General features: G+C 31.7%; 1 protein-coding gene across 1 annotated transcript in view; it reads right to left on the bottom strand.

Annotated features, from left to right (window-relative positions):
• Positions 1-258: 258 nt before the first annotated feature.
• The window catches only part of LOC129805846 (integrator complex subunit 3 homolog), a 45,785-nt gene continuing 27,061 nt past the window's right edge, over positions 259-18,982 (bottom strand). The window contains exons 5-9 of the mRNA XM_055854063.1: positions 9,995-10,152; positions 9,649-9,793; positions 9,447-9,578; positions 7,200-7,391; positions 259-1,202 (exon numbers count right to left, since the gene is read on the bottom strand). Coding sequence (XP_055710038.1) covers positions 1,140-1,202; positions 7,200-7,391; positions 9,447-9,578; positions 9,649-9,793; positions 9,995-10,152 — 690 coding nt within the window. The 3' untranslated portion in view covers positions 259-1,139. The remainder of the gene's footprint in view (positions 1,203-7,199; positions 7,392-9,446; positions 9,579-9,648; positions 9,794-9,994; positions 10,153-18,982) is intronic.

Raw genomic sequence — 18,982 nt, 5'->3', positions numbered from 1 at the left:
AAAAATTCAGCACACACCAAATAATGCAAAAAATGTGTAGAAATTTAACTAGAAAACATGTATTACAAAAGATTTTTTTTATATATCACATTACGTATACAATTCTGTATCTAATTTTACCTACACAATTTTTTTCATTATAATACAATTAATTTACTGCTTTTTTTGAATTTACTTTTTTTTTGTTATTTTATGTAAAAACTATTTTATTTCATTTTGTTTTCAAGACGCCTATAAAATAATGTTCAAACTCATTGCTGTTAATTAATCCTTCTTTATTTAATAACATTTTCTTAGGTTCACTAAACGTTACAATGTTTCAATTTTTTCATATTTTTCTTCCTTTTTTTCTTCTTCTCTTCAATTTAATTGTATATAAATGCTGGCAGCCTATTATTTTAAAAATCACGTTGTTCAATTGATAAAATATTTTTCGGATTAGAAAAATGTGAATTGCTTTTTGGGCAATTGGTATATTTTTTTCCATTATTTTGTTTTTCTTTTATTTTTTGCTTTCAAAAGAGAAAGAACACTAAATCAATTTCCCTTGACTCTTGGAAAACAATTTTTCAAATGTCATCTCTTCACTTTTTCCCAATTCCTTTCTAATGCTGCATTGCGTGATTTTAAAATATCAAGAGTGTCCAGTAAAAAATATCCTTCAACTCCTCATTACGTTATTCACCACTTTTCTTACTTGGCATTTCCTCAAATGGAAAGAAAAAAAAACTAAAACAGGAAAAGAAAGGTGTGAATACATCTAATTAAAAAAAACAACTACAAGTAGTTTTATGTACAAGATTTCATTGTGAATTTAGTTATTTCATTACTAATAAAAATAATTGCTAAAACGATCGAAAAAAATGAAGATTACAATTGCTAGCAACAGAATTTAATTGTACTACAATTATTTTATTTATCGCAAGTTATATTTACAATTGGGGGGGCAGGGAAACTTAAAAGTACAACGGGGATGCATTTTGGGGACAACAACTCATCATTCCTTTTTCACTTTATCTCGCGCTTCTCTCACATCCTTTTTTGCTGATATTTTACGTGCTGGTAGTTTTGTTTCTTACTCTCTAGAGAATTGTCTCATTGAAATAAATAAGTGTTGCTTCTTGATCCATTCACATGCGTCAATCTGAATCACTTATAGCCTTTTTTCGCCTCTTTGCTGCTTTTGGCTTCGACCATTCGTCCTGAAAGTTCATTAGAGAAGAAAAAAAAAACACTAACATTAAATTTTGTCCAAAAGGACAATTAGTAAGCAAAATTTTTAATTTACTAAAAAGTAATGGAAAGTAAATTAATATGGATAATCTATTTATTATTTTGATATTTAAATTACTATTCTGAGTGCTCAAAGGCAGAAGTTTTGATTCTCAAAAAGTGTCTCGGCTAAATCAGAAATCAACACAAAATTTATTTACACAAAATATCGTTGATGTTCGAAAAAATCAAATAAAATTTCGAATTTTCATTCTAGAAATACTAGGAATTACTGAAAAACAAGTGAGCCCGATCACAAGTAGATTTTGATTCTCCAATAGTGTCTTGGATGAAAGGTAAATGGAACTCTATTTGCACAAAAAGTCGTTGAAGTTCGAAGAATTCAAATTCAATTTCGAATTTTCATACTAAATTTTCGAACAAGGTGGGGAAAATTTATCAAATATTACACTAAAAAGCTGGCAAAAGAGTTACTCAGTGATTATGGAGTGATTAAATACTGGGACAAGAACAGTAAACGTCGTTGTTCAGTTTCTTCCTCACAACAATGTGAAGACCGTCACATTTTGACACTTAAGCACTTCGAAATTCGAACAGGATGTAACTTCCGCCACCTTGCGAAAGTATTAAGAAGTAAGAAAGTCTCGTTTTTGGATCTTCAAATAGATTTTCGAATTTTTCAAGATCTACTTCTGTACGGAAAGAAACTGTCAATTCAGTCTTTCACTAAGTTATAAAGAGATTTAATCAATAATAATTTAATTTCTCCACAAATAAATTAAAAGCAAACACTTATTGACAGTCGCAAAATCGAAATTTAAACAGGAAATACTTCAGTCACCACGCGGATAAAACAAAATGTAATAATGACTTTTCATTGGCATTCCAAATCGATTTTCAAAGGTCTTTTCTCCGTACGGGAAATTCTATGTAATTTTTATTAATTCTATGTATTCTATGCATGATAACACACCGCTTATAAACTCTCGAAATACATATTTAATTATTATTATTAATTTTATTCATTCGGTACATTTTATAGCAGAATTATATCACTAATTTATTTTAATTCGATAACATAAAATTTTGGTTTATTTTGATATTTTAATTTGCAAATAAATAGTAAGTACATCAAGTACTAAAATTTAAATATTAAAAAAATTCATGCATACAGATCAGAATCAAGTTCAACTCCAAAAAATCCGAAAAACATTATATATAATTTCTCCAAATATGTAAATAATTTTTAAAAATCTTAAACTTTTCATGATTTATATAAAAAATTTGTTCATTTTATAATGAATTCTTTCTCTTTTATGAATACGGTAACTTAAACCCCAATGAACCCCAAGATCTGAAATTTAGCTGCACGATATAATATAAATAATATGATCATTATAACACTTATAACACATTCCTCTCATTCAACTCTTCCCGATTTGAGAGTTCTTTCCGGTTGAGGTTTTTTCTGTACCGATTCGAAGGTATCAGAGAGAAATTACCTAAAACCCCGTTGGAAGTTCGAAAGTTTAAACCGACGAGTTACACAAAAGTGAGCAAGTTCATGAAAAGGACATTTATTTTGATGACATTGCATTTCAAACGTTCTGCTATCCTGAATTTCCACAAAACTACTTTTACGCATTTGTTATTGACATTGCTGACGATTGAAGTGTCAATACCGAAATTCGAAATGGCAGAACAATCAGCGCTAAAGCGGCGAGTATGTGAACTTGGACTTTAGGCTTCCGGTAGGTTTTCGAATAGTTTTGGCTTGGTTTTGGAGTGGCTTGATCTCTTCGAAAGGTTATTACTGAACGGAGCCATTGGAAGCAATTTGCGTCAAAAATTGCTTTTACTGCTTGAACCCCGCAGAGAGAGCAGTATATAATGCCTCCCTATATTTGACTCCCTTGATTGTGGAAATCTGATTGCTCGTTTGTCCGTCCGGCTATCGTCAGTTCTAGAAGCCAAACGGTTAGAGATAGAGACTTAGGACTTTCGGGGGATCCCCCCAGAAGTCGGCCCATAAATTGCAAACATACCTCTCAATTTTCCTCCAGCTCTCTCCTTTCCATTCAAAGCCATGTTTTTTGGGATTGCTCGAAAATTCGTTGTGCAATTTTTTTTTTCATTTTTGAATATGTTTTAGGAATTATCCAGACGGACGTTACGTCCATGTACGAAAATTTCATTAAATAATTCCTAATAATGGTTTTTCAAGGTCAAAACTTCAAAAGGCTCTATTAAGTAATCGAGTCGAAGTATTAAAAGTTAGAGCAGAATCACATTGAAAGTCCAATGCTCACCGTCACACTCAAAGCCTCGCCGTTTTTCCCTAATTTACGCATTTTCATTCAATTCAATTCATTTATTGACTCACAAAACATAGGGTAATTCCCTCTTACAAATTTGTGGCATAAAATGTAATAAGAAAAGGAAAATGAAGCAAAATACAGTTAATAAAAAGAAATCAAGAATTTGATTTAAAAAAGGTGAAAAGAGAAATTAATTAGGTCCATTATGGAAGGCAGGGGCCCATCAAACCTAATAAAAAGTGAAGCTATTTTTCACTTTTACTTGTAAAAATGTTTCAGATATTGCACCGCGACTTAAAGAAATTTGCTCGTAATTCTTGTATTTTCATCGAACATTATGAAATAATGTATTTTTAGATGGCTTTTAATGCACGATTTCGAAATATATCAGACTGATAAGTTAATTCTCTTTAGAAAAAAACTTGCCATTAGTCTTCAATGCCTCTATGCAAAAGGGAAAAATGAAATGTCGATAGACCCCTGCTGGAAGGACTCATGATGTGATTTAGGGAGAATCAATCCACCGACTCTAGCTAACCCGCCAGGAGTCAAGAGAGAAGTTAAGTACCCAGGACATCCCTACGCAATCAGCCTATTAAGAAAGATGAAGGAGCGCATTTGAAGTAGCGATGGGAGATCACATCCTACAAAAACATTTCTATGGAATGAGATGTGATCACGAGGCCGCAGCCTGCAAATGTATCTCACACAATTTTAAAGGCAACTGAAAGCCGGCGAATTGTGTTACTATCCGACAGAAAGAAGAGCTCTGTCCCATAATTAAAAAAAAAGGAAGCAACAGTGCTCGGGCTAGGAGCAAGCGAGTATCATGAGGTGTGATGTCCCGGAAGCGTCTAGAAAAATTCACCTTACAGAAAATACCTTGGCTCCGTAAAACCCTTAAACATTTCTTTATTGGAGATGACATGTCTCCTTATTTGTGGAGGAGCTATTTCGATAACTGAAATAATTTAGTACTTAGCTACCATAAGCTTATCACTGATTTTGATGTCCAGAACGAGTATCATCATTAACCCTCTAACGGTGTTTTCTTTAATATGCGAAAAAAAGTTCTAAAACAATGTTTTCTAGGATAATTATGATCCAATAAAGTCGAAAAAACCATCCATTCTTCATTATCTCTTTTAGTTTAGGCGCTAGGTGAGAAAATATAATTTTTTTTGAAACTCTTTTTGCTTCTAAAATTCACATTTTTAGTTTTTTCAATTTTTTAAAATAAATTTATTTTAGTCAGATAACTTTAAATCGGTATTTTTATGGAAATTGGAAATGAGTTTTTTTGCACAAATATTTTTTGTTGCTTTTTCTCTGACCTGTCACATAAAACTGGGAATAGCAACAAAACGAAGAGTCAAAATGAGTTCAAACTTTTAAGAGATGTAGTACTATAGCACTTTTAAATAAATAAAACCTTTATTGTCGCTGCAAATGCGACTTTGTGAAGACCGCCTGGAGGCGGTCTTACCCGTTAGAGGGTTAACTGGTTGTAGGCCTTTTGTGAAGAGCCTGTGCCACATAATTTTTTTTTAATTTAATATAGACTATAATTAACATTCAAGTACGTTGGAACGCAACGTTTAATTTTATTTTTTCATAAAAAAATTAGTTATAGGGTAAAGTGATATAATTTGGAATTAGTGTTATAAGTTGGACAATTCGCCGGTACAAGTTGGATATGGATTTTTTTTCTTGATAAATACATTACAAAATTTGTTTTTAACCACAAGAAACCAAATTATAAAACTAAAGCATTAAAAATATACAAATAAAAATGAAGTACTAAATTTATCAAGACAAAAAACCCTGTCCAAATTGTACCATTATTGTCCAACTTGTACCACTTTACCCTAATCGATTTTTTTTTCAACTTGGCACCGTCCTAGAGCTTAAACGGTAAAAGATAACAACTTCCGATCTTCGGTGACCCCCAATAATAAAAAACAATATCTTCAAACGTTTTATTTTTCTTTTTCTTTTTTCAATGTCAAAAAATCGCCAAGCACATCTTACCAGGGAGGGAATTCTGTAACTCGATGAACGCTTCACTAGTGAAAGATTCACTAGTGAAAGGTTCACGGGCTTCTCTTCACGACTGCTAGAAAAGTTATTCTGTAACTTTGCGTGAAGCAGAGAGGGGAAATGTGTTGAAATTTTATTAAATTTAAGATTTTCATCAATATTTGAACTAAATAACAATGGAAAACACTAGAATTGAGTATTAGAAATGATGTAGTGCTGTTTTTCAAGGTGATTATGAAAAAAAAATTTCAGTGGCTTCACCGAGTGATAACATCATCTTCACTGAAAAATTGACAAGTGAAAAACATAACCTAAAAGTGATCCCTTCACGTGAAGCTATCGCAAGTTACAGAATCTCTTTTACGATCACTTTAGTGAAGCGTTCACCAATTTTGACAGGTGATCACTTCACAGGGTTACAGAATTCCCCCCCAGATCTAACTGTGTTATCACACTTGCACATTAAAATTTTAATATGATTCACATTAATTGTCGCTGGTGAGAGTCCAAATGTGTAATCTGTGTGTTTGAATCATTTTATATTCAAAATTTGATCTATTTGTTGATAAAAAGGTATTTAGACTTGGCCCGCAAAATTTGATATAAATTGATTTATAGCATTAATGCGAAAAATTAATGCAATTTTCTCTTTAATTTTTTAATGTGAAAAATATTTATGCTTTAGGTAAATTTAAACTTATTTTTGCAGGACAAGTCCACTTCTTTATCAATAAATAGAAAAACCCCAAATATTAAGTGACTCAAAGATACAAATAACATATTTGGACGTTCACAAGCGACAATTAATGTGAATCACATTAAAATTTTAATGTGCAAGTGTGATAACGCCGTAACATTTATATCCATAAAAGACCAACTAAAAGTGGAAGAGGGATGATCTTGCCAACATTGAGGACATGTCCACCAAGATATCAAAAAAGAGAAATAAAGAATCGAATGCGTGTCGCGCGAGAAATGTGGAAAGTCCCCTTAACTTTTTGAACACACCTTGTGTAAGATTTTTATTTATATCTAGCAAAATATTAGATGTTTCTGTTATTCTTGGTTTTTTTCTCAAATTTATTTTGCAAAATATTACAATAAATCTGAAAAAAACAATTAAATCGTTTCAGTTTCTCCTCCATCCGTAAGTACCTCTTTCAGTGGATCAAATGCAATTTCCTACCATTTCTATAAGCATCTTCTACTACAGAGAATTTCTCTTATGTAAAAACTTTTCAGTTTATTCACATGAGACAAATATAAGATGAAAAATATGCATCTTAAAAATATCTCTATGCACATAGTATATGTGATATATTCACGAGTTGAACATTGCAATAATAAATCAAATCTGACATGAATATGTATTTTCCCTTCGGGACGAAAGAGCCATAAAAATCGAAGCCCTATCGTATGCGGTGCCAATTTAAATTTGAAAAGATCAATTAGAAATGGTCATTATTCAATATATCTCTTTCTCTCTCTCTCTCTCTCTCTCTCTCTCTCTCTCTCGCTTTTCTTAAGATGATTGTAAATAAAGGTATAAGTTGTAAACAAATAAAGCAGAAAATTAATGTTTCAAAATGAAGAAAAGAGCTCACTTACCTCACTCGACTCTTCATCACTTGAGATAAAACTAGAAAGAGGTTCGATATTCTTCTTGTTGGATGCATTTGATGTGCTACTCGATTCCTTTTTGCTCGGTGGCTGCTTTCTCCCTCGCCCACTTGCACCCCTTCGTCCAACACCACTCGTCTCATCCTCAGCCGCCAACGCGAATAAATCACAGTATTGTTTCTGTTTTCAAAGAAATTTCAATTAAAAACTTAATAAACTGGTGTCAGTGAGTTAATTTTTAGTTTATATAATACGTTAATAATAATCTCTATCAAATGGAAAAATTTTAGTTTTCGAGTTATATTCCTTTAATATTTGAATAAAGTGAATTTTTTCTGATATAAATGCGTTTTTTGACAAATTTGAGACTTTAGCGCCTCTAGTGTGAATTTTGCAAACTTCGTAAGTGCTAAAGAATTATTAGTAATTTTAAGATGAACAACTCTTCTTTTATGAAAAATTAAATCAGTTCTGAAGAATCGGTGCGAGAGGAGTCTATGTACCAAAAAACATCAAAAACGGTTCAATATGGATCAACGGGCGCAAATGCAAATTACACGAAAAATTATGAAGAAGTTGCATTGGAAACAAGCAATATAAAAATAGAATGAAAACCCAAACTCAATAAGAGTTTAAAATGTTTGCATAGATTTATTAAGTATTACGAGAAAGATAAAGGTTTTGTTTTAAGTCTAAATAGGAAAATCGTTTTCAATTATGTGAACAAATCGGTAAAAAAAAACCTGAAAAACCTTCCAGAAGTAATCCCTATCAATGAAGCTTTTTTTATTGATTTAGTAATATCTTATCTTTGGATCAGATGAAGCTTGAAAGCCAATTTCCACGATATTACTTTAATTTTAATCTTCAATATCCGGTAACAATATTTTTGGGCGGGGTCTAAAAATCTACCTAAACAAAACCTAAGCCCTTCAAAACTTTTTAATAAAAATAGGAGTAATACTGTAATGGTTAAAATGTCAGGCAAAATAAACGTATTGTAGGGTAAATTAAGCTAATTCAAAACTTGCTCCAATTGGAAATTTTTGGACGCCGTAATCCGGACGAGTTATCGACGGTTACATTTAAAATCATTTTGAAGTTATGTATGCACGAGTATTCAGCAATGAAAATGAATTATCCTGTGATGTTTTTGTTTAATAAATGAAGTATAATAGAATAGACTTCTCCAATTATGTCTTTTTAATCTTCTTTAAAAGTTTTATTCTAATTCAACAAAAAAAACTTGTATTATATTTTCGAGACGTTGAACAAATTCGAAAAATTCATCCGGATTACGAAGCGGACATCTGTCATATTGTCTCCCAATCATCCGGATTACGAAGCGGGCACTGTAGTTTCTTACTGTTCCGGAATTGTTTCAAAGCTTTTTTAACATCATCTCGGCCGTCGAAGTGATTTTTGTTTGTTTGTTTTTTTTTGCAATGTATAATCTCGAGAATATGCAAAAACTAAAATTTCATAGAAATTTGAGGAATGGAAGAAGTGGCCGAAATTGCAAGCTGGCCGAAATTTGGTGCAGTTTACCCTAAACGTCTTTTTTCATGAACAGACAAAATAAATTCACATTTTTTGAATTTTGAAAAGCTTACACAAAGTTTACTTTTAAATTAAATTCAAATATCTCGATGACATTTGACCTTTTCTTAATTTTATTCTGTGAATAATCGGAGAAGGTTAACGGAGAAATCTTCATACATCATCTTCGATGTAACCATTTTTTCAAATATTTTTGATTATTTCTACCATGAGAAATGAGATCAATGGCTTCATTATCAAGGAAAAATATTTTGAACGCTAAAAGAAAAGGAACAAATTGCCGAGAATTTGTTGAATCTGTTAATCCTTTCCTCCACGAGAGGGCACTGTTTTCTATCGCTAGAATTTTTTCAATATTTTTTATTATTTCGAACAAGAGAAAAGACATTAATGGCTTTATTTTCATGGAAAAATATTTTGATCACTAAAACAAACAAATTTCCGAGAATTCACTGACTCTTGAGAAAATTTTTTCCTCCGCGAGAGGACACTGTTTTCTCTCACTAGTGGCGCTGTAAACTGTTCTTAATTTTCATTTCTCAAATATTTAGTCAAATAGTTGTGCACTATTTAACGGATATTTCCCATAATTCTAATATGTTGCATAAAGGACTATTCAATCCGTAACTTTCATTTCACTAAAAAATAATTGACGTTAAAAATAATAATAATTACCTTTGTGCTGTCACTACTGTGTGAAAAAGCTTGTTGGAGGGCACGTTGCATTGCGTCCTGAACATACAGTCCAGTCCCTGTGCCATTTCCATGTCGACAGCTTCTCCGAAAGTGTTCCAAGTGATTGAGTAGCTAAAAGGCCAAATATTAATTAAAATGAGTCCCTTTTATAACTAATTAAAAATAGCCTTTTGCCATGTACCTGCTCAGATGACGGTGATGTTGTTTGAACTGAATTATTCTTAAGGGGACGTTTCCGTTTATTTGGTGAACTGTTGGGGTACTTTGATGTCAACAAACCAGCGATTATCTCAGACAGTTTCTCCTCAAACTCCTGACACCAGTACCTGGTTTGTTCAGCAATGAAAAGGAAACCACACACGGTTATTCATGAAAACCACTATACAAATAGAGGACTCCAATATCTCTCGCTTTTTAAGTCCATTTGGAGCAGTAGATGAAAATTTTCCAGCACTCCCTTATTATTTTTTTTCCCTTTTTTTCTTTTTTTTTTTTTTAAATAGAAGACAAAAGAAAACAGCGCATACCTTAAAGCTGACGTGACAAATGGATCACCACGATTTTTCGTTTCTCGACTCAAAAGCAATCGAACAAGTTCCGCATTTGGTTTCTCACTCTTCAGCAGCATCAGCATATACGTCAATGCTTCAGCATGATTCGATGATTCCAATTCAGGAAGAATATCCTAGAAATCAAATATCATTTTGCAAATTGAAAATTTATACAAAAATTAGATTTAAACCCAATTATTTACTCATTCATTCGACATTTGTATGGTAACATTAAATGGTTAAATTGCCTTGTTATATCAAATTGCATTGAATTGTTTACACCTCCTCTGTCAAGCATACTTTAATGCTCAAGTACTTCAAGAACCACCATTATTTGCTCTATCATTTGTTTTCGTAACAGAACACTCTCGCCAAAATGGGGGCTGAATGTAATTTTAAAACCACAAAAAAAGGTTGTTAAAGATCGTAATCTCGCAATTATTGCCCTATTGGATTGTACATTAATAATAGTAATTCGTAATCTATGATTTTTATTTCAATATGAAATAATAAATTTTCAGGACTGCTTCAATAAATAAGATTTAAAGCATTCAGATTTGTGTATTTATTGGATGACCTTATAATTAAAGTGGTCTCCAGACTAGGCGATTTGTCTAGTTCCCGATGATCTTGATTTTTTAAACAAGAATTAATTGCAGATATTTTTCGAAATCCAATAGACCAATTGTTTTTTTAATATACAATCCTAAGTCAATTTTTAATCAAAAATCTTCGCTATTGGTCTGAAGCTCGTATAAGTAGATAAGCCAATGGTTTTATCATGCAAAGACCCTAAGTTCGATTTCCTTATCAAAGTCGGGTTCAGCGAAAAGAATGTAAAATTTTCGAAATAATTTGAAATTAATAGATGATTATTATGAAAAGTAAATTTGTGTATAAAATGAGAACTGGATAATGCCTAGCACACAATAACTTTTATTTGTAAACATGTTTTTGATATTTCAATGAGAGTGAGTGAGATCTAGATCTAGCCATCTCGCTCACTCTCATAGGAAATTATGAAAATATGTTCACAAATAAAAGTTATTGTGCGCTGGTCATATACTTAAAAAAACACGCGAAATAACATTCAAGAAATTGATTTTTTTAACATTACTTCATTACAAACACCATTTATTTATATAGTGTAACTAACTAAGAAAATAATTTATCACCCAGAATTCAAAACAGGAAAAAGAATATAGGAAATTATTATCAAAATCGACGCGATGTCAAACTTTCCATGCATAACTTTGTATACATAAACTATTCATAACTTCCCACAAAGCGAAAAAAGGAGGCAATAAAATGTATTTCTACTTCTGTCGCTAAACTAACTAATGGCCTCTCCTTCCACATTAGAGAATTTTATGTCCATATTTAAAATTTTTCCTATACAGAAGCATAGGCAATTTTCTTCAATATGGACATAAGTTCCTCTAGTGTGTAGAGGCCATTGAGTAAAAAACAACTTTCTCTTAAGAAATTCGGACATAGAGGAAGTGTGCCAAATTTCGGCCAGCTTCTAATTTCGGCCACTTTGAGTGTAATTTCGGCCATGAAAATAAATTAATTAAAATTATGTATGTAATCTTCGAATAGTGAATGAATTCATTTTAGGATGTATTAACACAAAGACCGTTAAATTTCAGGTATAATTTGAATTTAAATTGCGTTGTAAAAACTCAGTGTGGAAAGAGTCTTACAAAAAATGTGACAGATCGATTGTGTTTCTAGCAGTCTTACGATTTGTGGTGAAGTGCAGAAAGTTTTCATTTGGTGTTTTTTATAAAAATTGATTAGTTTTTATTAAAGTTGTTTCTGTTTATAGTGAATTAATTTTTTAAATTTCGGGTGAAATTTCCCAGCTGAATCCTGTATTTCGCGTAAAAAAGTATATACTTTGTGAGCGTCTCTCCTGTGAGGTAGTGTTGCCTATTCCGGCAACATCTTTCGCTTTCCTAAATTTCTTATTCATTTTATGTTATTTTTTCAATTTCTGAGTTCTACAATGTCCACAGAAAAACACCATCGCTTCTATGAAAAAGATGATGTGGAAAAGGCATTGGAAGAGTTCAGGAAGGGCAAATTGCTACGGAAATCTGCGCGTTAAATTAAGATGCTACTCTTCAAGTCTTCAGGACAAATTGCACGGAAGATCTCAGGGCTTGTGGGTCATATAAACGTATTAAACTAAATATTAAACTCGTTCCATTTGACGTTTTGAAATTTTCTATCCGTTGCGTCACAAAAGGTGATCAGAAAAAAGGTGGCCGGTATTTCACTCAAAGTGGCCGGAATACTACCCAAAGCAATGTCCTTATTATTATTAATTTTTCAATATTTTAGGAAGTGATTTAAAGAAAACAAAGATGATAAACTAGTTTTCAAGGTTCCACACAACCCTCCTGAAAAGGAAGGAATAAGGAATATCAATATGAATTAAAAATATTGTATTTCAAACTTAGGACTTGGGTACTTATATGCAACTATGTCGAAATTTGGCACAGTTACCCTAAATTGCGTAGAGATAAATTATCCAAATTGTGATAGTTCCTAATGCGTAAACAATTTAAATTTCGAGGCAACAAATCACGTAGAATACCTAAGTGGTATAATATGCCAGAGTCAGGTGGAGATATTCTCATCAACATACTAAACTTTTTTTTCATTTCGCAAGACTTCTACAGCAGTTCTAAGACTCTTCAAATTAAATTACTAATAAAGGTTTCTAAATTTTCTCGAAATTTTTGCAATTATTGGTACTTAATGTTTAAGTGAGAATTGGTATCAAACTCGTCCCAAATGATAACACTTTTTTGGTTATATTATCCAGTGTTAACCTCCTTATAAAAAACGGTTGCATTTTACGCAAATTTTATATTCTACGCCCATTTTTTTTTGTTTTTGGCCTATTTTTCAATTTACAGAAAAGTTATCAACTACTATTTTTTCACAAAAAGAAAGCTAATCAAATTCTCTATGAATTCGTGTTATCACTTTAGCATAAAATTTAATACAAGTGCTATAAAGCTCTAAACTAAACTTAAAATTGGAGTAAAATGTCACTTTTAGTGATATTTTGCACTTGATAAAAAAGAATATTATCCTGAATATAGGATCCAATTACATTTTAAAGCACTCTTCTGAAATTTTGCTATAAAAAACGAGTTTATTACGTTTTATGCGTAATAAAAATTTTAATATCAAATAAAAAGTTATAAATTACCTTTTTCTAAGTAAGTGTCAAGCGTGGTGCATTCAATTATGAGATATTTTTAAGCGTTCATTGGCATTTCTATCATATTGTTCACTAAATTGGTAACATTTTGCTGTTTTAATGTCTTTCGTTATCGTATTCTTTGATAGTCTGAGTTTATTTAGAATTGTTAATATGATGATAAATGAAATATTACGTACGTATAAAAAAGAACTGTACACTGAGAGAAGGTCTTCAAATAAATAAGTGTTGAAATGAGTGTTGGGAAAACTCCGCGCGAAATGAGATTTGATAATACACATATTCCCTACATTGAGTGTTAAATCAATGGTCATTTTTTTAAATGAGTGTCGTAACAAACCGCACTAAGGCTTGGGTAAACTTCCATCACACTCGGGCATTTGAGTGTTGGTACAAGCCTCATATTTCTATGATGAGACTAACGCCAACGCTAAAAATAAGTGTATATCGAGTGTTCCATGAACACTCGTGAGGTTGAACACTCATCTGCCGTATAGATACAAAATCGACGTACTCGAACACTCAATAAATAAGTCAATTGCACTTAATAATTTTAATGGAACTACCATCGTACACACATTTTTTACAATAAATACTTTTCATTTGCTATTATAATATAATTTCTTACCAAATTTTGTCGATTTTTATTGAATTCAAGACACACTTTTGCAAGAATTTTAGCCGTCCGACTATTGTTAAGTGAAACATCCGACATGTTAAAAACTTTTTTACTAGGATGCAATATCGCAAACAAATCTTTCAAAAATTTCACTATTGAGGTCTTTTTGAGACAAAATATTTATCACAAAGCACTCCAGAGACTTAAGCAAGTCCTCTGAACCACAAAACTCATTTTTCCAAAAATATTATTTGTGTAAATTCATTAAAAATACTACTTAATTTTCAACTTAATTCTGTCGGCACTGTCTTTTTCCGAACCACAACACAACTCTCTACCGGAGGAGCTTTTCCTCCCAATTTCCACTATTGTAAATTATTGAAAAACACGCGAAAACCATCACCACTTCGCAAAATAATTGCACTGTGAATTAATATTCTGTATGAAATTTGACAATTCTGAGTGAGTGAAAGAGCAACACTAATTGGAAGCCACTGGAAAGTTCTCACACTCGATGAGGCTTGAATTTCTCATTCATGAGTGTTGGAAGAAGCCTCAAGCGTAATACCAAGCCTCATATGAGGGTTGGTTGATTCGAGTGTAGGATTTTAGTTGTGACAACACTCATTTCGTGTCCTGGTAACACTCAACCTTCTCTCAGTGTAGTGAAATGTTAATTTGATGAGAATCAATAAAAAAAATAAATAAGAAGTACAGATAATATTATTTTCCAGAGCTTTCACATGGCTTCAATGAATGCATTCTTATAGGAATTTTATAGTTCTATAACTTTGCTAAAAACCATTTGTTCATCTCGAATGAAAATGTTTCTTTCCCTTTTTCCTTTTTTAGTTTTCTTGTAGCTACACACTTGTAAGAAGGTTAAACTCTATTTAGTTGTTGGTTTTATGAACAAATTGAATTGAATTTAAATTGAAAGTGTTTTTTTTTTGAATCGATTTCTTAAAGATGATTTGGTGGAAACTCTCAGAAATTCTGAAGTAAATATTGGCAGGGTTGGGGTAATTTGTGACAGTTTTTTTACGGATTATTATAAATGAAATAAATACCTAGGTGATGTATTTTTAATAGATAATTTAAATTCTTTACATATTTATCAAATACCATTTTAGGTGAGATTCTTACATTTTTTTTCTGTAAGCAGTCTTATCGTAGCAAAACGACAAAAAAGGCGACCTTTACGTAAATGTAACCTAAATTAAATTTCACTCTGTTCAGGTATTGGTCACTTTATATCACGAATGAACGTTTTTAATAAGATAACATTCTTTAAAACTCCTCAAACTAGCAACGTAACATCCAATAAACTACTCTGAAATACAAACAATAAATTTTCAAGAATAATGCCCAGCGCACAATAACTTTTATTTATAAACATGTTTTCAAAATTTCCTATAAGAGTGAGCGAGATGACTAGATGTAGATCTCACTCACTCTCATTGAAATGTCAAAAATATGTTTACAAAACAAAAGTTATTGTGCGCTGGTCATAACAGTCTTTTGCGTAGCAAAAATGAAGAAAACAATATTTTCCCAAAAATTAAAAATTATTATAATAATTTATAATCAACAAACACGAAGATTTGTGAACAATTTTCTGAAACTACTTTAAAGTTGATAAATAATAATTTCGAATGAAAGTCAATTAAAATCGACTTTTACAAAGAAACCCAAGATTAATGATTATAATCTCTAAAAATAGAATTTTGCTGAAAATTCCCAATGATTTTCCACAACACTGCGCATAATTCAACAAGCATGTTCTGTTAATCATCATGCCGCGCTAAATTGCCTTCAATAAGCGATTGATTTACAAGCAAATATTTACCACCCTACCCGGCCGGAACAAAATCGGAGCTATAACATATTTCCATGATATTAGTCTGACAAAAATCTGAGTCAGATTTTTATTGTATTTTTCATTTATAAATATATGATATTCGTATCCTGTAATTGTTCAAGATAAGTTCCACTCATTTTACAGTGTCTTTGATGTGTTCCACTGTCACATTAACATCGAAACTAAAAGCGCAAATTTTTTACTATTTTGCAAAGATTTGTATGAAAATAGGTATAAAAGTAGCCAAGGAAGCATAAGAATTGCGTTTCCTGTAAGAAACTTGCCTCATAATGTGAAAAAATTAATATTTGTGATTCACACGTACACGGCAGTCACACTAATACTAATTCTCCCAAAAAGTCTCTTCCACTAGTAAAACGACACAGTGTTTTATATGAAGGGTAGGCCTAAAATCGGCCTACTATCCCGACTATAGTAGCCCTACTCTCCCTATTTGTATATAATATTTATATATTATTGTATAACATTTGTTCCGGCCGGGTATGCAAACAATTTCCCTTTATAGAACCTTTTTTCGCAAACAAAAAAAAAAAGGGAGAAATGTATTAAATTTTGTGGGAAAAATGTGCCTGGCATATTTTATGTTGTAATTTATATATTCTTTTTTTTTATTTTGTCCTTCTGTGGTGAGGAAACGAGTTTCATGTTTTAAATTCATTTATGATGTATGATATATGATATTCATCCTTTGTATTAATTTTAACTTGTTTGTTTATATAAAAAAAATCATGGTTGTGTCTTTTTTTCCATAAATGTCTCTCTTAACCCAAAATATTGTGGCTTCTACCATATCCCTTTGGGGAAAATTGAAGAGATGGGGTGAGGGTAGGTTAAATAATTTAACATGTGCTTAAAGGAATAAGTCAAGTGCTGAAAAAAAATTAGAAGGAAGTACACGAGGATAAACTTTGATTCAGGGGATTTTTTTATAAACAAGAGCGCAAAAAGTTTTCAACGACAGAGAAAAATAAGTTTATGAACAATTTGTAATGGCAAATATGTACGTACTTAATCCCTAAATGAGGTGTATCTCAATTATTTAGGCATCACATATCAGTTTTAAATTGTTATATTTATATGTTGCACAGAGAAAAAAATATAATACAAATTCTAAATTTTTTAACCAAAAACATTAAAATATGTTGACTTTACAACATTAATAGAAATATTATTTTTTTAATTTTTGTTTTGTATTACAGTTTGTAAATAATACAGTTTTCAAACCTAATGCCCAGCGCACAATAACTTTTGTTTAGTAAACATGTTTTTGACATTTCAATGAGAGTGAGTGAGATCCAGATCTAGTCATCTCGCTCATTCTCATGGGAAATTTTTACAAACAAAAGTTATTGTGCGCTGGTCATTATCCGATTTTATAAAATTAAAAAATTTGATGTATTATTTGAATATAAATATTTATTATAAATTAAATTAATATTTTTTTAGATTAGACTTTAGAAATATTCTTCTTTTTTTAATTATTATTTTCTACAACCAACGTTAATGATTCTAAAATAAATAATATTAACCAGTTACCATTAACCAGGCTGTTCTACCCTGGTTAAGATGTAGGGCGCTCGCTCTGAATTACAAGTACATCGAGCTTGGATTCTTTGTAGATCATCCGTCATATTTTTTTAACACTAAAATGTGTTCGATTTTTTTCCATTAAAATTTACTACAATTAAATTCAAATTCACTCTGCAAGTCCTTTTGAATAATATTTGGTGATTTACGGTTTTGCACAACGAGGAAACTATAAATAGCATGTATTCTAAACAATATTGTAATGAAAATTAGGAGGAGGAAAAGTCTCCTCCAGCAGATCATATCATATAATAAACGAAAATTCCAATAGGAATTGTATGAAAATTAGGCACTTTTATACCGGATTAATACAGAAATAATTTCTTTTAAAAAAAATATTGCGGTTCGGAAGCTTGTTTAAATCTTTCGAGTCGGAGTGCTGTGCTGACTTAGTGTCAAATTCACTTGTGCAAGAATAAGAATTAACTCAAGGAGAAATGTGATCAAACTTGCGAAGCCCAAAGACATAAAGCAACGGACACAAGAGTTGAACTCCCTGATCAGGCGAGCCTTTTTCTCAGCCCTATAAGTGAAAAAAAGGGATGACCAAAACCCTAATAAGCAGAAGTCTGATACCCTATGGGGTGAATGCTTGATGCCGTCTAAATCTCGAATATTGTACTATTATGCGCCAAAAGAATTTACCGATTCAGGAAGTTTTTTTTGACCATGGTAAGCTTCTGAATTCCATATGCAAAAAAACTCATAAGCTTAAAGGAATGCAGGATGCATGAAAAAAATCTTAAGACCTTTCTTTTTGCATAACGAATCCAAAAACCATGATGATTGAACTAGGCAATTCTTTTCGTGCATGATGATACAACTTTCGACTAATTTGGATATACCGTAGATGTGGGTGACTTTGACCCCCTATTGTTTGTTTGTAAACTTTTCTTTAATTCTATCGTGTAAGAATGATTCTGACAGAATTATTATGAACAGTAGTGAGTCAAAGTCACATACGGAGGACAAAGTCTCCCGCATCTACGTTACAATTTTAAGAGTAGGAGTATTTTTTTTTATCATTTCTTGTAGTCCGGAAACCAGGCATTACTAAGTCCAAGTCATTTTAAGAATGGTTTGTTACTAAAATAATATAAAAAACAAACATATAGGGGGTGGCTTTGAGGCTTCAAACACACTGTGGTTTCAAACATTTCATTTTTTCCATATACTTTTAATGAATCCGACTTATCTATGGCAATATATTTTAATAGCTAGTATTAAGTCACATATTTCTTCAGGTCAGATTTATTAAAGGAATATGGGAAAAATATCAAGTGTTCAAAGCCAGAGTGTGTGCGACGCCTGAAAGCCTTCCCCTAATTAAGTCAAGGTATTCAAATTCAATTTCCATTCATGTATTTCTCCTCAATTAATGCTTGGTTGCGTCCGTTGCCGACTTACCACGACCGATCTTATCAGGTAAACGGCTAAAACCCTGAATCACAGAGATCGTATATGTATATGCCAAGAATTATACAGATTTACAATTTTATGAATTACAATTTTAGTCAGTTAAAAAGGCTGTCGTTGCGTGAGGAAAGGACAACAGGAGTAAACATATTGAGGGGTTAGTGCCAGCTTGGCCAAAAACGGGCACATGTACCTGACACTTGGATTCATTTTTGGATT

This window comes from Phlebotomus papatasi, chromosome 3 (assembly GCF_024763615.1).
Source record: "Phlebotomus papatasi isolate M1 chromosome 3, Ppap_2.1, whole genome shotgun sequence".
NCBI classification, from domain to species: Eukaryota; Metazoa; Arthropoda; class Insecta; order Diptera; family Psychodidae; genus Phlebotomus; species Phlebotomus papatasi.
The sequence above is the reverse complement of the archived record's forward strand: the minus strand, read 5'-3'. Positions and strand labels throughout refer to the sequence as shown.